Raw genomic sequence first — 25,466 nt, forward strand, 5'->3', positions numbered from 1 at the left:
ATTTAATTAAGTCCATAATAATGTTTATGAAAATCACAATTTTCAAATACATTATTCATTTGGCCAACTTTTAATTTAGGAACACTTCCATAAATTAAAATTTACATTTCTCTCATAGAAGTCATACTTCTATTTTTCTTTACGCTTATAAACCCATTGATAAGCCGTTCAACACATTGAACTATTTTCTCCTTTATAGAAGTCATACTTCTAATTTTTTTTTTCTTTACGCTTATAAACTCCTTTATAAGCCGTTCAACACATTGAACTATTTCTCTTCTCAACGGGATCTAGAAAGCTAGTACTTGTGTGGCCCTCAATGGTTCATTGATACAACTAGCCGTGTGTTCACATCTCCATGTGATTCGGACTAAACATGTCCTTATATGAGCATACCCCAATTGCTCCATTCTTACTTATCAACTCCTTGATAACAAGAACGTCAGAACTCAAGTCTGATAGTACCCAACCAATCATGTTAAACGCCTAGCAGCATCGCTTACATGATTCCCTAGGTATCAAATGATAGTGCCTGCAAGAACCATTCAATTATGGTTAGCGTACAGTACAGTCCCTTCAACTCATATATCCCGACCGATTCGACAACCATTGGTTTATCGAGAGTTGTCAATGAATCGATACTCTGTGTCATGTCGTAGTTGCATCGATGGTGTAATCTATGAAACCCCTTTCATAATTACCACCATAATCTGATCAGAGATTTCAACCTACATATACATGATAACACATATATAGGATATCCATACCCGAAGGTAAGCGGTGAATCCCCGACTACAATGCATCGACTCCTATATGTTTCGACAGAACACCCAACCTTGCCACCTGATGACCCCATGAGAGTCGGTAAACAAGTCAAAGTGTAATTCTAGCACATAGAGTCTCAATGTTGTCCCGGGTCATAAGGACTAATGGTGTACAACCATAAACCAGGACTTTTCCACTCGATAAGTGAGAACCACTTGGAAAGTCCTTTTATGGAGGGTTGTTCAGTGCACTCTACAAGGAGCACCTATCTGCATGTTCGGACATCACAATGTCCCCTACCAATGAAACATGGTACTCACATCGCAGATACTAGTCTCGAACTCTAGCGGCCTATATCCTTCTTAGTGGCGGCTGAATCGACTAGAAACCGTTTAGAATATACAGTATTAAAAATATGAGTTTCATGATACTCATCATATGAGCATCTCATATTCTTTCTACTATTTGTATATTCGAGGGCTTTATCTATGCAACTAGCATGAGTATACAGATAAAGATGTGCCAAAGTAATAATTTCAAATATTATTAAAATAAAGATTGCTTATACATAGAGTTTCATTGTGAACACTCGGCCAACACTTGGCTCGACGGGCACCTACTCTAACAATCTCCCACTTGCACTAGAGCCAACTACCCATATGCTTCAAACCCATTGATTCGCGATGCATCTCGAATAATGGTCCAGGTAAAGGCTTAGCTAGTGGATCAGCAACATTATCTGCGGAGCCGACAATGTCAAAAGACACTTCTTCCTCTTTCCACAATCTCTTCGAGGATGTGGTACTTTCTCAATACATGTTTGGACTTCTGATGAGACCTTGGCTCCTTTGCTTGAGCTAAAGCTCCCGTGTTGTCACACAACACCGAGACAGGAGCAACTCCATTAGGAATGACGTCCAACTCTTAGACGAAATTCCTTATCCAAACAGCCTCCCTTGCTGCATCTGATGCAGCAATGTATTCGGCCTCTGTGCTGGAATCCGCAGTATTGTCTTGCTTGGAACTCTTCCAAGAGACAGCAGCACCATTGAGCATGAATACAAACCCAGAGGTTGACTTCGAGTCATCGATATCGCTTTGGAAGCTAGAGTCGGTATAGCCTTCCAATTTCAGTTCTCCACCCCATAGACCCAGAACAATTTATTGGTCCTTCTCAACTACTTGAGGATGTCTTTCACAGCTTTCCAATGTGGAAGACCAGGATTCGATTGATATCTACTCACTACACTTAGTGCGAAAGCCACGTCAGGACGTGTAGATGTCATCTCATACATGATGCTACCAATCGCAGATGCATAAGGAATGCTTGTCATCGCCGCTATCTCTGCATCAGTCTTGAAAGACAGACTTGGATAGGGACACGTCATGACACATTGGTAGATGTCCTCTCTTGGACTCATCCATCGAGAAACGCTTCACGATGGTATCAATGTATGTGGACTGGGTGAGACCAAGCAATCTTCTTGATCTATCTCTATAGATCTGTATTCCCAATACAAAAGATGCTTCACCCAAGTCCTATATCGAGAACTCACTTGCTAACCATATTATAATTGATTGCAACATTCCTACATCATTCCCAATGATTAGAATGTCATCAACATAAAACACCGGGAATGTCACAACACTCCCACTGACCTTCTTATACACACAGGGTTCCTCAGGATTCTTATCAAAACCAAACTCTTTGATTGTACTATCGAATCTGAGGTTCCAACTCCTAGATGCCTGCTTTAGACCATAAATAGATCTTTGAAGTTTGCATACCATATGCTCACTTCCGATAGATGTAAACCCTTCGGGTTGAGACATGTAAATCTCTTTCTTAAAATCCCCATTAAGAAAGACTGTCTTGACATCCATCTGCCATATCTCATAGTCACACCATGCAGCTATGGCTAGCAATATCTTTATAGACTTGAACATTGCAACTGGTAAAAAAGTTTCCTCAGAGTCAACTCCTTGTATTTGAGTATATCCTTTTGCCACCAATCGCGCCTTGCAGGTCAATACCTTCCCATCCGCCCCAAGTCCCTATGGGAACCGTTCCCTCAGGTGGATCTATAAGATCCCACACTTGGTTCGAATGCATGGAATTCATCTCAGATTCCATAGCTTCAAGCCATTTGGATGAATCGGCATCAGATAACGCTTCCTTGAAGGTCCTTGGATCACATCCATGGTTAGGCTCATCATGGCCCTCTTCAAGAAGCTGACCATACCTCATAGGTGGTCTCGAGACTTTCTCGGATCTTCTAGGAGCTTGTATCTCCTCTCTTGGCTCTTCGGGTGTGGGTTCTATAATTGTGGGTGTTTCTCGAACCTCTTCGAGTTCTATCATCTCCCCTCTTCTATCCAATAGAAATTCCTTTTCCAAAAAGGTTGCATTCCAAGAAACAAACTTTGTTTCTTGGGGATGATAGAAATGATATCCAACTGAATTCCGTGGATATCCCACAAAGTACCATAAAATGGATCGACTATCCAATTTATCTCCCACTACCTGCTTCAAATAAGCAGGGCTCCCCATATTCTAAGATAAGAATATTTGGGAGACTTACACATCCATATCTCATATGGTGTCTGCCTTTGAATGGACATTTAATGGAATATCTTTCAATTTTAAGTTATAGAGATCGTTTTCAAGTTCACCAGTACCAATCAAACATTCATTCATGTAAATGTTGCAAACACCTTTGCAAAATAAACAAGAATATCCATTTTTATCAGCATAGAAATTGAAACAATGTTTTTCACAAAATTAGGTACAAACAAAACATCTCATAAAATTAACTTAAAAATATTGTTCAACAATAAGTAAACATCTTCCACAGCCTTGGCAGCAACTCTTGCTCCATTGCCCATCCTCTAGAAGGTCACACCTTCCTTAAGCTTTCTACTTCTTCCCATTACCTGTAACTCATTACAGAGATGTGAGTCACAACCGGTATCTAATACCCAAGAAGTAGAGTTAATTGAAATGTTTACTTCAATTTAGAACATACCGTTTCCAGAACTCTTCTGGGCCAGATATTCCTTGCAATTTCGCTTCCAATGTCCAGGCTTCTGGCAGTGATGACATACATCATCAGTCTTGTCAGCCTTAACTGGTCTGGCTGCCTCAACGGGATTTGGAGATTGCCTCAACAAGGGCACGTTCTTCTTGGGACGTTGGAAAGAACTCTTCTTTCCCTTCCCATGTGGATCAATCTTCGTACCAGATGAAGAACCCACATAAAGAACCAACTTCTCTTTCTTGATGGTTGATTCAAACGTAACAAGCATATTCACCAACTCCCCAAGGGTCGGCTCCATCTTGTTCATGTTGAAGTTCACCACAAAAGGATCAAATGAGCTAGGCAATGATAACAGCAACACGTCGGTGGTCAACTCCGAAGGCAAGATCATATCCATGCCAACGAGCTTATCCACGAGCCCAATCAACTTCAGGCCATGCTCATGGACCGAGGCCCCATCTCGCATGCGCATAGTGATCAGCTCCTTGACGGTAGCATGCCTAAGAGGCCGTGTTTGCTCACCAAAGAGCTCCTTGAGATGCAAAAGAATGTCAGCAGCACTCTTTGCATCCTTAAAACGCCTCTGCAACTCATCATTCATAGAAGTCAGCATATAACACCTGGCTATCAAGTCATGGTCACACCATTCCTTGTAAGTCTGCAATTCCTCAGGAGTGCAGTCAGTCGGAGCCTCAACAGGGGGCGACTCAGTCAGTGTATATGCTACCTTTTCCGAATTCAAGACGATTTTCAGGTTTCTTAGCCAAGTGAGGTAATTAGGTCCAGTTAATATGTGTTTGTCGAGTATTATGGATATCGGATTGCGAATCGAAGACATTTTCAATTTGTACTGAAAAGTAAAAACAGATAAATGTTGATGACTATTTTAAAATATTTAGTAAGATATGAAGTTTGGACTTTTACTTCATAAATATTTGCTCCCACTGTTTTGACATCTTTCACTACCCTCTAGTGAAAACGGGAAACTCCTTTCCTCAGTAGGTACGTAAGGTCCAATTAGCGAATTATGATCCCAAATAATATCAGCCAATCACAATTCCTAAAAGGTAGTTTCCAATTGCATCACAATGCAACCCTCTACGTAAAATTTTGTCTCACGTTTGATTAGGACCCAATAATATGACGTCGTTCATCTTCACGTGTCAAGCTTTACCCATCGATGTTGAACCTTAATGGACGGTCGCCATGAGTTCCCCCAATAATATGAGCCGAAATCATGGGAGTTCCACGTAGTTCACATCACCATGTCAATGGATGTCACAGCTTTCCGGCACCCAAAGCTCCCCCAATAATATGAGCCGAGCCCCGAGTACGGGTAGCGTTCATCATGCACCCATTGTCGATGGAAGACAAGGAAATTATAAACAAATTTATAATTTCCCTTTTCGGGCTTGATATTAATTTTGAATCTTATTCAAAATGAGGGTTTTTAATTTTGAAAGGTCTCATAATTAATTTTATTTAAAAGCTCGCCATGTTTGATCGTATGTTTGTCGGATTCATGCAACTTTGTTATTATCATAATAACAACGCACATACTCATTATTTATAACATATCATGCATATATTATAAACAGTAAACAAACAAGGATGATCAATCGCCCCAATACTAACGGACCGTGTGAGCTAAACACGGGCCTAGGTCCAATCTAAGGGAAATGCATGGGATGCAAATGCAACTATTACATTAGCTTCCAATATTTACATGTCTTCGATCTTCATAATCATCATGGCCACCATCTTCCAATCTTGATCATCCACTATACTAATATTTACAAATAAATATCCATGGCAAATAGGGATACATCTCATGGGGTGGGAACAAGCCATAAACCAAGCCCACTTTATAAATTGATAATTATTACAATCATTCAACACAAAATATCCTAGCATACACCTAGCAAATTGGGCTTGGGCTTTTGATCATCCTTCATGCATAATATAACATATCATACACCATCAATTAATTATCACAATAATTAATTGATCCAATATTATATATCTTGATCCAATCACTAACCACCACGATTATAAACTAAATTAACAAAGTATACAAACACCTTTGTCTACTTTCAAATTAATTTATTTATAACCGAATTTCTTGTAAATCACCATTTACTATAAATATTTAAAGTCCAACTTAAAATATTTATTTCATGAGAAAATATTTGCAACTTTTGTAATTTTAAACTTAAAGGCCCAAAAATTCATTTTTCACTAAAAACGTTTTGGCCCATTTAAAATTCACAAATATGTTAACCATCCAATGGCCCAACAACTCAAGGCCCATGACACTTTGATATTTCAAAACACCTTTTGAAAATCCTAGTCGTCATCGCCGTCGCCGGATTCCGGCAACAAAAAAGTTAATTTTTTTTATTAAAGTGTAGGGGCTGTTCGGGGGCTGGGGCTGCCCTTCCTGCCCGTTTCGGGCAGCCTCTCGGGCAGTCCAAGTTGCCCGAAATGGGCAGCAACTTGCTGCCCAAAACCCGCCCCAATCCGGCCTTGAATTCGTTGCAAAATTTTGTTCTCATGCGGTTAGAAATCAATCTCAACATAATATCCTGTAATTGCTACACAAAATCGTAACCATAGCTCGGATACCACTTGAAAGGGGATCGGTTACGGTGACCGGAAGCGCAACGGAAGTTAAAAATTTTGATTTTTACAAGAAAAATTTCGGCCACCATGAGGATAGTGTGTAGCAAATACAATAAAACACAAAATGACATTCATAGTGTGTTAAAAAATGTACCTATCAATCACAAGGATTGATGTATGGCTCCAACTAAGGTGTAAACACCTTAGCTCTTCAATGGTAGAAACTATCTACAAGCTCTCCTTGTTCTTGAATCTTTCCTTCAAATTAGGCCCACCACCAACTAGCTAGAACAACTCTAATTTTGCACTAGAAAAATTAAAGCATTTTTCTTTGAGAAGTGTAGTGTTTCTTCAACAATTGAAGAACAAAAAAATTGGAGATGATGAATAGTATTTTCGGCCACTATTCATGCTAGGAGAGAAGGAGAGACATTTTTTTGCATGCCAAGCCTTGATTATACAAAAAGTTGTTTCCCAACCTTTCACCTCCCTTGCATGCCTTTATATTTGGGTTTGTAACAATTACAAAGCCCATGAACTTTTATTTAAATGTCCCAAACACATTTGAGACCATTTAACCATTGCTTGATTTTACTCAAGCCCACTAGTCTAATAATTAATTTTAATTGGGCTCTACAAGACCCAATATTGTTTAATTAATTCAACACTTGAATTAATTTAATTATTTGGACTCTACTAGGCCCACTAGTGTTTAATTAGTTGAACACTTGAATTAATTTAATTTAGTCCATAATAATGTTTATGAAAATCACAATTTTCAAATACATTATTCATTTGGCCAACTTTTAATTTAGGAACACTTCCATAAATTAAAATTTACATTTCTCTCATAGAAGTCATACTTCTATTTTTCTTTACGCTTATAAACTCATTTATAAGCTGTTCAACACATTGAACTATTTTCTCCTTTATAGAAGTCATACTTCTAATTTTTTTTTCTTTACACTTATAAACTCTTTTATAAGCCGTTCAACACATTGAACTATTTCTCTTCTCAACGGGATCTAGAAAGCTAGTACTTGTGTGGTCCTCAATGGTTCATTGATACAACTAGCCGTGGGTTCACATCTCCATGTGATTCGGACTAAACATGTCCTTATATGAGCATACCCCAATTGCTCCATTCTTACTTATCAACTCCTTGATAACAAGAACGTCAGAACTCAAGTCTGATAGTACCCAACCAATCATGTTAAACGCCTAGCAGCATCGCTTACATGATTCCCTAGGTATCAAATGATAGTGTCTGCAAGAACCATTCAATTATGGTTAGCGTACAGTACAGTCCCTTCAACTCATATATCCCGACCGATTCAACAACCATTGGTTTATCGAGAGTTGTCAATGAATCGATACTCTGTGTCATGTCGTAGTTGCATCGATGGTGTAATCTATGAAACCCCTTTCATAATTACCACCATACTCTGATCAGAGATTTCAACCTACATATACATGATAACACATAGGATATCCATACCCGAAGGTAAGCGGTGAATCCCCGACTACAATGCATCGACTCCTATATGTTTCGACAGAACACCCAACCTTGCCACCTGATGACCCCATGAGAGTCGGTAAACAAGTCAAAGTGTAATTCTAGCACATAGAGTCTCAATGTTGTCCCGGATCATAAGGGCTAATGGTGTACAACCATAAACCAGGACTTTTCCACTCGATAAGTGAGAACCACTTGGAAAGTCCTTTTATGGAGGGTTGTTCAGTGCACAACCCTAGCGGTGTTCGGACATCACAATGTCCCCTACCAATGAAACATGGTACTCACATCGCAGATACTAGTCTCGAACTCTAGCGGCCTATATCCTTCTTAGTGGCGGCTGAATCGACTAGGAACCGTTTAGAATATACAATATTACAAATATGAGTTTCATGATACTCATCATATGAGCATCTCATATTCTTTCTACTATTTGTATATTCAAGGGCTTTATCTATGCAACTAGCATGGGTATACAGATAAAGATGTGCCAAAGTAATAATTTCAAATATTATTAAAATAAAGATTGCTTATACATAGAGTTTCATTGTGAACACTCGGCCAACACTTGGCTCGACGGGCACCTACTCTAACAGGATTTTACGTAGAGATTGATATGAGGTGGCCAAAAACAAGGAGAGTGTGAGGAGGTGGCTTTTTCGAAAAGTCCTTGCTTGAAGGCTAGGGTTTCGAAAAATACTCTACAAGAATAAATGCTTAATGAGCTTAATCAATTAATTATTCTAGTCCAACTAGTTTACTTAATTAATTAATCCTTTTAAAATTCAATTCAGAACCTTAAAAATTTGTATGTTGGTCTTGTACTCTTACAAGCGCAAAATACATACACCCATTACATTTAATTTATATAATTTATAAATTCAACATTTGAATTTAATATTTAAATTATAAATTCAACTCCTTGAATTATCACCTCCGAAATTTAATATTTAATAAACTCAATTTTTGAGTTTACTAATTTAAATTTCCAAATTTTATAAATTAAACTCCTTGAATTTATTCTCTCCGAATTTTATAAATTAGACTTTTTGAATTTACTATCTCATAAATTCAACTTCTTGAATTTATTTTCTCAAAATTTAATTATCATAAATTCAACTTCTTGAATTTACTATATCATAATTTTATATAAATTTAACTACTTGAATTTATTCTCTCAATATTTTCTATAAATTCAACTCCTTGAATTTATTATCTCAACAGGGACAAAATAATCCAATACTTGTGTGACCCTCAATGGTTAAGTGATACAACTAGTCGAGGGTTCACAACTCTTTGTGATTCAGGACATAATCTTTTATTCGGACTTATGCTATTTTGACTCATTTTATGTATCAACAATTGATCATGAGAATGTAAAAAATCATATTTCTGATTAAACCCATTGAATCATGGTAAGAGCGTCTAGTAGTATCGCCACATGATTCCCTGTGTATCACTGATAGTGTCTGTAGTGCCCAAATTCAGTACACGTATAACTCATGCAATTATTTAATTATTAAATCATTTAACTAATTTTAAAATGAGTTTTAAGCCATGCATGATTTATTTAAATACATTATTTTAAATTATTCGAGTTTATGAGATGCACGTGAAAATATTTTTCGAGTTTCATGTTTCAGGCGATTATTCGAGGCGGGATAGAGTAAAAGACCGGTGACGATTTTTGGCAATTTGAAAGTGTGGTAATTTATTTTAAGTTGAGGATGGGGCAATTTAATGATTTATTTAGTTTTGGCATCTTTGAGCCTAAATCATTTAGTTGGTATCTTTAAGAGTTTAAAACTTTTAAAATTAGCATTTTGGTGGGTGTTATTTTAATTAGATAGTCTTGTTAAAATTAGTTTGGTTAACCTTTATTAGTATTTTTATCAATTAAATTAGCACTAATTTCTCCTAATCAAAAACCCACACACACGTACACACACTCACACACACTTACACATTTTTACACATACTAAAACACACAACACACCTACACATTCATTTTCAGATTTTTAAAGAAAGAAAACTTAGGGTTCTTGAGAGAACAAGCAGCAGCCCCTTCCCCTCTATTTTCTTGCAAGTTTTCGGCGATTTTATTGCAAGATAATCGAGCCACCATCGTCCCGGATCAACCTCGCTTCTTTCTCCCCTTCGGTATCGCCGTGTCGGTAAAATTTATCATCAAAAGGCATGTATATTCTTTCGTTTCTGCATCAATCTTGTCATAGTAAATATTTTGATGTTTATTGTATGAAAATCATGTGTATGTTATGTAAGAGTTTGAGCAAATATGGTTGGATCACTTCTGAAACGGTTTTTGGATCTGAAAACTCGTTTTTGCTGTCATTTTTAAAAACTGCGATTTTTCGGTAGTGATTCTGAGAAAACTTTCAACAAGAAAATTGTAGAACTTTTGATACCTTCGACTTGACGCTAAATTCGAAATATTTGTATAAAAATTGAGTGAGTTATGGTATTTTTCGTGGGACTGCTCAAACTGTTTTTTTCATATAATTATGTATTGATGTGTTCTTGAAGTTATTTGTTGCAGGCTTCGTTGGTAATCGCCGGGCTTATGCTACTACATTTAGGTATGTTATGAGATGTATTTAGGTGTTATTTGGTGGTTCGTTTGGGTCGGGATTGTCTTGGGATGTAATAGAAGTCGTAGGAAGCGAAACGATGCCGAATTACGGGTTATTGTTGTATTGAAATTACTTGTCGATGTTTGGGAACGTTCGGGGTGTTTATATGTGTTTGAATCAATGTAATAACATCCTAGGATGAGTCTTGAGGTGTTGGTTCATGGTCCTTAGGCTTGAATTGAAAGGGCGAATGAATAAGTTAGTGAATTTTCGTGAGTTTGCAAGTCCAGTGCTTACCCGGACCCCTACACAGAGTCCGTGTCCGTTTTCCTTCAAAAATACGAAACTCTAGTGCCTACCCGGACCCGTACACGGACCCCTACACGGGGTCCGTGTACCTCTTTTTTTAAAAAAAAATTAAAAAAAATTTTCAGGATTGATTCAGGGTTCTATATCATGGTTTAGTACGATGGTTAAAATTTATGTAAAAATATAGGATTTGTTTTGGAGTTCTATATCATGGCTTAATACGATTATTAAACGAGGTCAAGTCCCGAGTGATCTAGAATGTCATAAGCTACTTATTTACTTTGGTGGTGAGCTCAAGTACCTACGTCTAAGACATGCAAGTTAAGTATTTTAAATTCATGTTAGTATGTGCAGTAGCGGCCCCAAGTGAGATCTAACGAATCCCTCAACGCCAAGTAAGTATGTTTTACGTGCAAGAAAATATTTTAAGTTTTTGAGGTATGCTAAATGTATTGTGACCAAATTATGTTTAGGATTGGAAAGCGTTAAATTATGAACGGGGATCAATCCGCCCGTTAAATTATGAACGAGTTTAGATCGTGATTGGAAAGCGTTAAATCATGAACGTGGACCAATCAGCCCGTTAAATTATGAACAAGATCTCATGTATGTGGCAGTGGATACGTCCCTGTCATCCCAGTACTGTGGTTTAGTCTGATCAGGCCAAATATGTTATGGGTCACTTGCTTTGAAACATCCTCCACGCAAAATGATGAAGTATGTATGCTCAAGTATGTATGTTCAAGTATGCAAGCATGTTTAAGAAAAGTTTATGGCACGTCTAAGTATGTATGTACGTATGCTCAGGTTTATCAAGCAAGTTCAAGTTTTAAGTATGTATGTCCTATTTTAAAGTTGCATGTGATTTTATTATGTACTACTCGTTACTACCAGTTTATACGTGTTGAGTTTTTAAACTCACTAGACTTGATCGATGCAGGTGAGGACGTTTATGAGGAGGGTGAAGGTGTTGACCGAGGAGCTGGCTTGTACTGAGCGGGAGGCTAAACCCGAGGACCGCCCATGTTTTGAAGTTTATGAAAATGTTCAAACGCTTTTGTCAAACTCTATTTTTAGATCTTTGTTTGCAACAAATGGTGGAGACGTACAGTTATTTTAGCAACTTTTGAACGTTTATGTTTTGTTTAAGAAAATTTTTAATTTTTCCGCAAATTTTAAGTAGCAAAAGTACGGTACGTTACAGTTGGTATCAGAGCGGTGTTCTTGTAAAGGGTTATGCCTACCGTCAGTCGCAAAGAGCTCACGAAGTCACGCCTCAATTCTGTAAGTTTTAAAGTTTTGAATTTATGTTATATAGTAAGCATTAAGTTTTGATTTCGGCATGTGCATATTTTGAAGTTCAAGTACGTGCATCTTATGTTGTCTATATCATGTTCATGCATGTTGGGTTTACGTGTTGTGTAAATGTTAGAATAGTATGCATCCCAGACGTAGGATTGTGCGTGAAGCAGGTGATGAGAATAGGAAAGCCCAGGATGAGGAGAGGGTCACTCCTCCTCGTCCACCCCATATATGCAGGCTCAGATGCTTGCAGGGAGGGCCCAGTTCTTCGCACAGTTTGCGGGGAACTAGACTGCAGTAGAAACTGGGGCGAGGCCCAGACTGGAGGCAGTCTATGAAAGATTTAGGAGGATGAATCCGAAGGATTTTTCGGGGACCACTGATCCGATGATAGTGGAAGGATGGATTAAGTCCATCGAGGTAATCTTTGCATTTATGGAGCTACAGGATGCTAACAGAGTTAGATATGCCACCTTCTTGTTGACTGGAGACGCAAGGCTTTGGTGGGAAAGCGCGTCAGTGTCAGTGAACTTACAAACACTGACGTGGAATGGGTTCAAGGAGGTTTTATACTCCGAATACTTCACTGAAGAAGTACGCTCTGGCCTGACCAGGGAGTTCATGTCGCTGCGACAGCGAGACAACAGCGTGGCAGACTTCGTCAGGAAATTTGAGAAGGGGTGTCACTTTGTGCCCCTAATGGCAAATGATGCTCAGGAGAAGATGATGCATTTTATGGATGGGTTGCGGCCGATCTTGTGCCGTGATGTTCGAGTTGTTGGTCCTATGACTTATACAGTTGCCGTGTCAAGAGCTTTGGCGGCAGGCCAGAACCAAATGGACATTGAGGTCGATAGGCTTGGCAAGAGGTCCTATCAGGCACTTTTTTTTAGGAATCTTTGTAAGTCATTAAGAAACTTAGGATTAAGTGGATATGAGTATTGGAATTAGGTTGTCTAAGACTACTTTGGTCGTATAAGTTTAATTTCAAATTTATAGAATAGGTGATCATGCAAGGATATTTGACTGAAATAAAAAGGGAATTAGTTATATTCAACAGAGGTTACCAATGTCGAATATTAATATTTTTATCGAGTAAAAAAAATCCAAAATCTTTATATGAGGATTCTAGAATTATGTGGGTTATAAGTAAAGTTGATTTATTAGAATTAGTCCATCATTAACAGGAGAAACTTATTAAGCCTTATATGTTAGAATGAATTAAATATTGAGGATACGTCAAAGTGTGACATTCGTTCGAATGAGGAAACTTTAAGTGTCTTAGGCCTTAACTATAATGTAATTGGGAAGGAAATTGTTTAAGCATGTGTTTGATGCTAGGAAGGTTTTATTATCTAAGCAGAATATCGATATTGTATATTTTGGGATTTTATGGATTATTGTTACTCGATATTTAAGATTAGCAGCAATCTTTATTTGGGATGTACTTGTAAACAGCTAAGTTACGTAAGTTGGTGTCGTATGGTAAAGACTCGATTCAAGGATCGTAGGTCAATATTATTACGGGGTTAAGATAAGGTTTAACTTTTGAGTATAGTACCAAGGATAGAAGTTGATCAGTAACTTTTGGTGCTAAGATTTCTTAGATTGAACTGCATAAATGCTAATGTAATAGATCGATGAACATTACGGGTATAGTATAAGGAAGGTAAGATACGATAAGTTTGAACCTCCATTTCTAATATTGGGAATTGTGAGAAAAGTCAGAACTCGAGGTCATAGTAAAGTAAAACTAAGACAGCCTTCAGAACTAGATTAGGGCATTACGATTTCTTAGTGATGTCATTTGGACTGACGAATGCTCCAGCGATTTTTATGGACTTGATGAACCGAGTATTCCAGCCCTACCTAGATCAGTTCGGCATAGTGTTCATTGATGACATCCTCATCTACTTGAAGAGCCATGATGAGCACAGTGAGCACTTGGGCACAGTTTTGCAGGCCTTTCAGAGTCGCAATTTGTTTGCAAAATTTATTAAGTGTGAATTTTGGTTGGAGAATGTTGCATTTTTGGGTCATATAATTTCTAGCAACGGCATTGAGGTGGATCCAGCGAAGGTAGCAGTCGTTAAGGAATGAGTTGAACTGAAGAATGCATCAGAAATCCACAGTTTTCTGGGTTTAGCCGGTTACTACCGTAAGTTTATTCAGGGGTTTTCGTCCATAGCAGTGCCACTCACTTCACTGACAAAGAAGAATGCTAAGTTCGTGTGGAGTGGCGAGTGCCAGAAGAGCTTCGATACTTTGAAACAAGCTCTTATTTCAGTGCCGGTGTCAGCCCTGCCATCAGGGCAAGGAGATTTTGTGTTATACACCGATGCATCTAAGCTCGGGTTAGGCGCAGTTCTGATGCAGCAGGGTCGGGTTATACCCTATGCCTCCAGGCAGTTGAAGGTGCACGAGAAGAATTACCCGACGCATGACTTAGAATTAGTCGTCGTTGTCTTTGCATTGAAAATTTTGAGACATTACTTGTACGGCGAGAAATGTAAGATATTTACCGATCACAAGAGTCTCAAGTATTTCTTCACACAGAAGGAACTGAACATGAGACAGAGACGGTGGTTAGAGTTGGTGAAAGACTACGACTGCGAGATTAGCTACCATCCGGGGAAAGCTAACGTTGTGGTAGATGTCTTGAGCAGAAAAGTGGCAGTTGTAGCACAGTCGTTAGCATAGAGACCTCTTCAGTCTGAGATTCAGATGTTTGATTTAGAAGTTTATAGCAAGGGCAGAGTTCCAAGGCTGTCTAATCTGACCGTCCAATCTTTCTTGCTAGACCGTATTCGTACAGGTCAGCCTTCAGATGAGCAATTACAGAAGTGGAGGCTGAAGGATGAAGCCAAGGGCAGTGTACTCTATACGGTGTCAGATGGCATTGTGAGATACAGATGTAGAATGTGGGTGCCTAGTGTTGATTCGATCAGAGAGGATATTCTGACAGAGGCATACGCATCTCCGTATTCTATTCACCCAGGAGGTACCAAGATGTACAAGGACCTACAGATTTTGTATTGGTGGCCAGGAATGAAGAGGGACATCCGCATATTTGTGTCTGAATATCTCACTTTTCAGCAGGTGAAGGCAGAGCATCAGAGGTCAGCAGGATTGATTAAGCCACTCCCCATCCCAGAGTGGAAATGGGAGAATGTTACAATGGACTTTGTGGTTGGGTTGCCAATGTCAGTCAGGGGATTCAATTCTATTTGGGTTATAGTGGATCGACTCATGAAGTCGGCACACTTCTTGCCAGTGAAGACGACTTTCTCCGTGACGCAGTATGCAGAGCTCTATATCAAGGAGATAGTCCGATTGCATGGACTCCCAATTTCTATTGTGTCCGACATGGACCCAAGGTTTACATCGTCCTTTTGGAAAAGATTACATGCAGCCATGGGGACAAAATTGCTTTTCAGTACAGCTTTTCACCCGCAGACAGATGGCCAGTCTGAGCGAGTGATTCAGATTTTGGAGGATTTATTGCGGGCCTGTATGATCGATTTCTAGGGAACTTGGGAATCAAATTTATCTCTAGTGGAGTGTACCTATAACAACAGTTTCCAAGCATCTATAGGTATGGCCCCCTACGAGGCGTTGTACGGACGAAAGTGCAGATCACCAGTTCATTGGGATGAGGTTGGTGAAAGAGCAGAACTTGGTCCGGAGATAGTTCAGCAGACTGTAGATGTGGTGGTCAAGATTCGAGACAGAATGAAGACCGCCCAGAGTCGCCAAAAGAGCTATGCCGATAAGAGAAGGAGAGATCTCGAGTTTGCCGTAGGCGATCACGTTTTTGTAAAAATAGCGCCCATGAAGGGTGTTATGAGATTTGGGAAACGAGGCAAGCTAAGTCCGAGGTTTATTGGGCCGTTTGAGATTCTTGACAGAGTTGGGACACTAGCTTATCGTGTTGCCTTTCCGTCGAATCTGGCCGGGGTACACAATGTGTGTCCACGTCTCGTTGCTAAGGAAGTATATATCTAGCTAATCCTTCGCATGTTCTGAGCTACGAGCCGTTGCAGTTGGCTCCAGACCTGTCATATGAGGAAAGACCCGTCCAAATCCTAGACAGACAGGAGCGTAGACTTCGGAACAAAGTGACCAAGTTGGTCAAATTCCGGTGGCTAGACCAATCAGTGGAGGAGGCCACTTGGGAGACTGAAGCAGACATGAGAATCCGCTACCAGGAATTGTTCGGTAAGACTTAATTTCGAGGACGAAATTTTTATAAGTGGGGGAGGAATTGTAGTGCCCAAATTCAGTACACGTATAACTCATGCAATTATTTAATTATTAAATCATTTAACTAATTTTAAAATGAGTTTTAAGCCATGCATGATTTATTTAAATGCATTATTTTAAATTATTCGAGTTTATGAGATGCACGTGAAAATGTTTTTCGAGTTTCATGTTTCAGGTGATTATTCGAGGCGGGATAGTGGAAAATACCGGTGACGATTTTTGGCAATTTGAAAGTGTGGTAATTTATTTTAAGTTGAGGATGGGGCAATTTAATGATTTATTTAGTTTTAGCATCTTTGAGCCTAAATCATTTAGTTGGTAACTTTGAGAGTTTAAAACTTTTAAAATTAGCATTTTGGTGGGTGTTATTTTAATTAAAGAGTCTTGTTAAAATTAGTGTGGGGTAACCTTTATTAGTATTTTTATCAATTAAATTAGCACTAATTTCTCCTAATCAAAAACCCACACACACTCACACACACTTACATGTTTTTACACACACTAAAACACACAACACACCTACACATTCATTTTCAGATTTTTAAAGAAAGAAAACTTAGGGTTCTTGAGAGAACAAGCAGCCGCCCCCTTCCCCTCTATTTTCCAGCAAGTTTTCGGCGATTTTATTGCAAGATAATCGAGCCACCATCGTCCCGGATCAACCTCGCTTCTTTCTCCGCTTCGGTATCGCCGTGTCGGTAAAGTTTAACATCAAAAGACATGTATATTATTTCGTTTCTGCATCGATCTTGTCATAGTAAATATTTGATGTTTATTGTATGGTCGAGGGTGGCTCGGATTTCGTGAGGCGTCCATGAGGTGCTGGTGAGGGTCTGGTCCTAGGTGGCTCGAGGGTGGCTCGGAGTTCGTGAGTCGTTGCTGTATGTAGTGGTTAGGGTTCGAACTTTGCAAGGACTAGTGGAATTGGCTTGAACCATGGCTCACGGGGTGTGGTTCGTGTCTCACAAGGGTGGTTATTGATGAAAAGTTTATTTTTAAAGTTTGAAAAAGAAATATTAAATTTTGAATTTATTCAGGATTAAAACGCTTCACGGTTTAGTAATTAAGTAAATAAATTGAAATTCTCGAGTTTTCCTCTTAAAAAATTTAAGAAATTAATTTTAAGCTTATATGATGGTTTGGAAAGCTTGAGTAGATGAAAGCAAGAAAACTTAAAAAATCAGGAATTTTAGACTAAGACTGATCAGTATAGCTAGTCAAGAAAACATCCCCATGCGCAGTGGTGAGCTAAGACTGATCAATAAACATGATATAGCTAGTCACTTTCAAGAATCAAACTTTACCCAAAATGATATAATGATGGAAGCTTTAAGATTAAATGATTTAGGATTACAAGCTTATTTTAAATAAATATATGATTTTAATTTTTTTTAATGAAGGTTTTACATGTATCTAGCTAATTTCCGTGTGTTGAATAATGAATAGTAATAATTTTCTAGAAAAATGTAAGGGAAATAAAGGATTGATTTTTTGGAATTTTGAAAATTGCTTCACTAACACATGACCAAAGTATATTTAGAGAGTTCAATTTTAATATAGTGATAGAAGTATAGAAATGTCTATGTCTTTATAATAAATAGCTTTAATTATGTAGATTAAAATGGTTTCCGATCATGACGTGAAGAATGGAATTGCAAAAGATTATATTTTGTGCCTTGACGCAGAAATTATGAATATTCCTATATATATATAGACACAAAGTACAAATTAATATGAACGTGATAAAAAAATTAATTGCACTAAAATTTAAAATTCATTGGCATGCAATTTATGGAGAAAACGATGAAAAAATTTCATCAGGTAATCATGAGTCACCGGTGTGACATCCAAATAAATTATGGTGATGAGCTAAAATAAATGAAAAGTAAAAATAAGAGTTCTAAAATAAATAATAATTATAAGAATGACAATGACAATATAATAATATTTTAAAAATAATAATGGATTGATTAAAAGGTATGGATCTAAAGTCTACACACAAAATGCGGGGCCTGGAGGAACCACTGGCCCTTTAGCAAAGAACTTGGCACTGAAGCATGTAGATCTAAGAGGGCCGACAAGGCCAAACGGCGCCAAATATATGTTAGACAATTCCACGTCGGTGCAGGGGAATGTGGAACTGCAGTTGAGATTTATTGGAACTGCTGAAACTGTTGTTCCTCTTATGTTCCTGAAGTGAACATCTTTGAGCTGGACGTTCGATTGCTGCAAACGAACGACGATGTCCATGTATACGTTAAAACGATTGAAAAAGTATGCGAAATCAAGTATTTAGGCGTCACGTACCTGGCGTTTTTTCTTGGAGTCGTAGTGCTGGTCGATGATGATGGGATTTTTAACTTGGTTCATCACGAGGTCCTGGAAATAAATTCCGGTGGCGAGCAAGCGTGGCGATGCGTGGTAGGTTTTGATTCTTGCACCATTTGTTGTTCCTGTGAGTGTGCAGTTGATGATGGTGACTCGGCTCAAGTTTGTTTCATCTGGTCTCTTTCCCAGGGATCCGACGCTGCATTGATTCAAAATTTTAAAAAGTCTAAAAAAGGAGTATTAATGTTCTATATATGCATAGTTTGCTACTAATTATGTACCTGAGGCCATGTCCTGGGCCACAGAAAATTCTGGCAACTAGAACATTGTTGTTGCCATGGCCTACCGAAACGCAATCGTCCCCGGTTCCAATGATGGAATCGGTGATATTAACATTTGTGGAGCTGCTGATATGCAGGCCGTCTGTGTTGGGGCTCTTTCCAGGGGCCGAGATTCTCAGGTTCGAGAAAGCCACGTTGCTGCTGTCCGTTATCTTGGTGTGGAAACCCATGCTGTTCATGAAATTCAAGCTGTACATCGCCCCGTATTGCACAGACTGGAACACTAGAGACTGCATGCGCATTGAAATTTGAAGGGCTTGCATGCATTCACGAAAATTGATCTAAAGAATTTTACAAGAAACGATACTTACTGTGGGAAGTAGTGGGCCGCCCTTGCCGTTGCCAAACTGCCAAGAAGATTGCCCCCGGCCATTGATGGTCCCTCCGCCAGTAACCACAACGCCAATAACTTCATCAATCATGAGCCAGGCGCCGGAGGAGTAGAGACTGAGATCGGTGCTAGCCAACAGGTTGCCCTGGATTTCGATGACGATGGGTTTTACGCAGGGTCCTTTGAACACAACCTCCCCGGTAACAAAATCTCCGCGCGGGATTAGAAGCTTCGCTGGATTGGGAGATCTGCATGCTGCATTCCAGGCCCGTATGAATGCCTGAACAATTTTATTCAAGCAATATTGTTTGTCATCATATAAACTACTACTGGTTTATTCCATTTAACGTTTTATGCATGCTGATGTTAAACTTCTTGTATTAATCACGAAAGAACTGTAAAATTTTCACAAGAAATAACATGCATGCATATTGATACATAGAATAAAATCAAGTATCGTGGTGGGAACTTCACCATAGAATTGTCTTTTCTACCATTGGCCACAGCCCCAAACTTCATAACGTCAAAAACTGTCTCGCCAACTAGGCTACGACGGGCACCAACGGCATGGGATTCGGCCTGGTCGATCATGAGCAAGCAAGCCATGCCCAAAACTAGGCATACTGCCCGAACTCCGATCGGACTCGTCATATCGATGCCCTAAAAACAATTTTTGTATGTTAAGAAGGTTGAGTTCCTTCTTTTTTATATATATATATTTTTTTTGTTTTTAAGATGCCAATGGCTGAAAATACAATTGGTTTTGGTCGTTCGAAAGCTTATTATACCAACTTTTGAGTACCATACGTTTCATTTCCGATAATTTTATCGACTAAGATTTGTTGTTGCTCCTAGTTCATCTATTTTAGCGAGCATAATTGACATGCCGAATTTGAGGGGCGAGGATTCGCATACTGTTTTTAGCCATATATCTGTTTGTTCCCTTCAATATTAATTTAAGGAAACCTTATTTTTAGTCATGTATCTTTTATTTTTTTGAAATTTTTAGCTTTTTTCAATGGGATATTACTGATGTAATACTGCATACGTCGTCAATATCATATCAAAACTACATCAACATCATGTCGTTGCTACATCGGAGAAAAGACATTGTGACAAAAACAAAAACAAAAACAAAAATGACGACTAAAACTTAAATTTGATTCACTTGCATGTAAATTAATTTATTTTGAGTAAATAACCCTGAGAAAGATTAAAATTGAAGAATATATCATTTTATTTGAGTCCCTTGCTGTTCAAAACCATAAACCAATGAATTTCAACGAAGTGGTTAGACTATTTTTTTAGTAAATCAATCTTAAAAAATGACCACGTAGATTAAACATAATATTATAAACTTTTTGTAAAAAGAGTTTTCCCCGTATGCCTATGCAATAATTTTTTAACAAATTATTATTTTACGTAACAAAATATATATATATATATATATATATATATATATATATATATATATATATATATATATATATATAAAATACTGAAATTGATATAGTCAGTTAGTGATCACATATCTAAAATAATAATGAGTAATATCCACGTGAAATGTGCATAAAATAATTTGGTAAAAAAATTAAAATTATATAGATTATTTTTTGTATGATTTTTATAGCATTTTTTTTTACCGAAAGATGATATGATCATTTGAATGTGGATAAGATTCAAGTATATTTTTGTGCTGATAAATTAACGATATTAGTTTTTTGAATAACGACTGTCAAATAAGATAAGGATGAATCATGATACAAAACTTAGTAAAGATAATAATAAATAATATGATATCCAGCGGATTCAGATCAGCGAACTCTCGACAGTCCAGATAGTAAAAGTTCATCCAAGGACTCCTCATGCCCTGATAGGATTGGTAGTAGTGTTTACAAGGATGGTTGAATAAACGCTAGACACAAATTGCTTCGTTAAATTTAATTTAGTCACTTGGCAATGAAATTATAAATTATCAATTGTCAATGTCATTTGACTAACAAATATGAGAGGAAAGAAACCAAATTGAAAGATTAGAGCAAATCAAATAATGACTTGGCTATGTAAATTGAATGGTAAACAGAAAATGAAAGTACCCAAGTTTGTTTCCACATGTTCGAAGAACTCAAGATCCTATATCATACTTCTTCTTTTTGAAAGGCTCACGCTAGATGGCTTTTGATAGTACAAGTAATTTTCAGAATCACAGTTCAGTTTGGACTTAAATACTGCCAAATTGAAACTTCTAGTATATCTCAACAACGAATAACAGTATTAGACTGTTATCAAATACAATAATTTATAATATTGCGATCTCCTAGCTCTTAATTATCTTCAATGATCAGGTATAATTTTTTGTAAAGTTTTCTCGACTGACTGAGTTTAGTTTAGATACTTGGATGTTTAATCTTTATTATAAAAGTCATAGAGTTTTACTAAACTGAACTTTTCTTTATCTATATACTCTTAGTCCAATGGTATCTATCGAGTTTCAAAAAGGATCTGTTCTAAAAATGTCTGTTGCCTTTTCTTTTTTCCACGTCAACATTATCTAATAATCGTGCACTGCTGTTGTTCGTTTTGTATGGAAAAACTTATCCAAACATTTTTTTAGCTTTCATAGACGTAAAATAATGTCCTTGAGTATGGATGATGATTCCTCAACTGATAGACTTAGTAAACTAATAAATTTTAGTTTGTGTCAGTTCAATCTTGGCTTAGTCCAATCTAGTTAATTCTGTTTAGACTTGGTTACTTTAGTTTTCCATAGTTCATGTTTCCTTAAAATTTGTTTAACATCAAAACCTTATTTGATCCAACAATTTCTCTCTTTTGGTGTTCGAAAAAATTAACCACTAAGTCCATTTTTCTTCATTCAAAACTTGTATTGATATAAAATTATGATTAACTAATAAAATAAATATCAATAATACTAAAGAAAACTTAAACTGATAGAAGCAAATACAACTATTTGTTGTCTTCTTTATTTTTGTCTGACTTCTTTGAAGAGGATTTCTCCTAAAATTTCTCAATTTCGTCCTTGAGGCTCACTTTCCTTATTTTTTTTCAACGCTAGGGGTAATCGCATATCTTTGCAGAATACGTATGAGTGTAGTCATTTTTGCAGACGTAGTGTCGAACTTTGCAGAGAGCTGCATGTAAACTAAATCTATCTTCAAATTCAATATGTCATGCACTAAATCCATCTTCTGTGTAAGATCATCATGAGAACTGGATAGTTGTGATAATGAAGCACAATTCTATCTCGTGGATTCCAGCTTGATAAATTGTTGACATATTTTGAGAGATCTTTGAACATTTTGTCTTTCATATTTTTAACATCAGTTGCAATCAGTCTCTATCATGTCTTGACTTGTGTGAGAAGAACATTGATTCCAAATAGATTTGACAGAATATTATCAATAGTAATATCTTCTCAAAGATCTGACTCAGGTGAATCAACAATAAAATGAGCTTTTGGATCATGAAAGATGATGAAATGATGGTTTGATTATGCAATATCAACTTTCTCAACTGAAGTTTTTGAAACTGGTTCAGCTGATAGAGTGACATTTTGCTCAACTGATTCAACATTTTCAGTTTGATTTACCACTCCAACTGATTTTTCAAATCACTGATTTGTTCAGAGTAAGAAGGTCCTTCACTGATTCAAAAATGAAGAATGATTCAAGGATTGTAATTGGGAGTAATTGGGACTTCAACATGTTGAATTAGTGGTGGAACTGATCGTGGTGCTAAAGAAACAGTTTCGTGGAAAAATTCCACTTTAGTTTCAACTGACATATGATTTTCTTGATCTTGAGCTGAAGCTTCCATAAATGTTTCTTCAATTGTCATAAATGTTGCGTCAGTTCTTTTATCGTCATCTTCAAAAACCTCTGTAATATTTTAAGCTTCAGTCTTGAGGATCTCAAAAACATTTAGTAAAGACACGTCCTCAATTGATGCAGATCTAAGCTGAACTTCTTGCGCTAAACTGATTGTGGGATCAGTTGAGTCAATTGCTGGCTCAGCCGAACTGGATGATGGTTCTGCTTGGCTTAAATGATGTTGGACTTGTACTGAAGAACCGTTTGAACTTGTTGATTTTTTATAGAGTCCTTGAATTTTTTTCTTTTGGAGTCAATAGGTATGAATAAGTTTTGGTACATCTCCTAGAATTTCAGTTTCATGTGTAAGGAGCTTAAATCCACATCCAACTTTGTAAATATTGTCTATCATCATGAGCAGTTGGACAGGTCGGATCATAGTTCTTCTTCAGTTTTTCACAAATCAAAGTCAGTTTCTTGATTCTCATCAAATCAAAGAAGTATTCCCTATTTTCCAAGGCATGAGCCATTGACACTGCTTTCACAACTTTCATCACAGTCTTCTTAAGAGCAATGAGTTCCTTCAAATTCTCATTCCTCTTCAGTTTCCAAGCAAGAGTGACTATCATAAACAGATACCATTCATAAAAAATTTTAGTTTTGGTATCAGCTTACTCATTTACTTCATCCATTAACAACTAAATATGAGTTTAGACTGCAGAAAGTTGTATGGACTCCTCCATTTCGACCATATTCCCTTTTATCCCTTTTGAAGTTTGTTGTGAAGCCAGCCCAGATCTGGTATACTCAATAGGATCTTGGATAACTATACTTTTTGACCATGCATTTGGTAGAATTGTAGGTGATGCAACAATCTGAAGAGGAGCAGTTATTCCAACCAGAGTCAAATTTTCTGCAAGCTTAGCAGAAACTTCCTTGTCAATTTCCTTAGTGGCAGCTACCTTGGCATCAGTTTTGGTCATTTTCGGATCAGTTTTCTTCGCTTAGTCTTTTTCTCCTTCTTTTTCTCACTTTTTTTTTCCATATTCATAAATGCTAGTTTTCTTGGAGTAGAAACTGGTTTAGTACTTGTTGTCCTAGCCTTCTTAACTGGTGGAGAAGGTATCTTATCAGACTTACTTTCATAAGTGATTAACTTCTTCTTGGATTTAGGCTTTGGGCTAAACTAACTTTTCTCTTCACGGCCTTAGACTTCTTGACTTGAGCCCTATTATCTTCAATCTTCTTCTTCATTTTTAACATACCAGCATGTGAAATATTATTGGGCTTCAGAGTCATGATGTTTTAAGAATTCAGCATTTTGAGTTTGTGGAGAGCTGTTGCTGCATTGAGTGGAATTCCATAATCTTCAAACATCTTGCTCAACTGAAAAACAAAACTGAAGGATTGCTTGGTGTGTTGCACCATACTCTTCAGAGTGTCAAATAGAATGAAGGAACAGTTGATCTTTATATCTTTGACTATGACGGTCATCACTTGAAATTTCTCAACAGTTAGAGCAATAAAAGATCATGATTTAGCTATTAAGCCATTGGACACCACATCTGCAAGCAAATGATAATCTAGTTTGAGTTCTTTCTTGGCATGTGAGAGTTGGACAACTTTCCCAGACGCAGAGACCTTCAGTTGCATTTCTTCAAGGTCAGCAGTAGAGATATCAACGAAACTTGTGATTCCTTCAGATGGTAACTGATACAGGGTTCAAAAGAAACCCTAGCCTATCAGCAGTGAGTGCTTGTTGATGTTCATAATAATGTTCCTTTCTTCGTTGATTGAGCTCTTCTCGTAGATACTCAACAACTGTATTATGAATATATCTAGAGAATAGGCTAAAAGGAATCCCCCCCAGTCTAGCTAACTCTAACAGACGGAAGACTCCTGAGATAACTTCTTATTCCATGGCGTAAATCGAATAAGAATCTACCGCAATAGCGTTCAAGATGTAGGCTGGTGAAGACGATGTCATTTCGAAGAGAATCTAACTTATTTTGAAAGAAAAAAGTTATTGTGATAAAATCGAAAGCAACCACTTTGCAGAAAATGTTTTGAAAAAGGATAAAGTATCTGAAATTATATTCTTACGTATTGGTGACTTTTAATTTTACTTATGACAACACATGTGTCATTCTATTATTGGAATAATAAAAAAATTTAGAACAAATTGGTAAACTGATTAGAAGAAAACTGATTATTCAAATGTCATTTAAAT

The 25,466-nt window shown here is 37.4% G+C and overlaps 1 protein-coding gene across 1 annotated transcript; it reads right to left on the bottom strand.

Annotated features, from left to right (window-relative positions):
* Positions 1-18,213: 18,213 nt before the first annotated feature.
* On the bottom strand, positions 18,214-20,132 carry LOC140809800 (exopolygalacturonase clone GBGE184-like). The gene is made up of 5 exons (XM_073167532.1): positions 19,881-20,132; positions 19,387-19,686; positions 19,016-19,305; positions 18,714-18,933; positions 18,214-18,632 (listed from the first exon to the last, which is right to left on the bottom strand). Exons 1-5 carry the CDS (start codon positions 20,055-20,057, stop codon positions 18,399-18,401), a joined length of 1,221 nt encoding a protein of 406 aa, XP_073023633.1. The 5' UTR covers positions 20,058-20,132; the 3' UTR covers positions 18,214-18,398.
* Between the last annotated feature and the right edge of the window lie 5,334 nt (positions 20,133-25,466).

This window comes from Primulina eburnea, chromosome 13 (genome assembly GCF_022965805.1).
Source record: "Primulina eburnea isolate SZY01 chromosome 13, ASM2296580v1, whole genome shotgun sequence".
Lineage (NCBI taxonomy): Eukaryota > Viridiplantae > Streptophyta > Magnoliopsida > Lamiales > Gesneriaceae > Primulina > Primulina eburnea.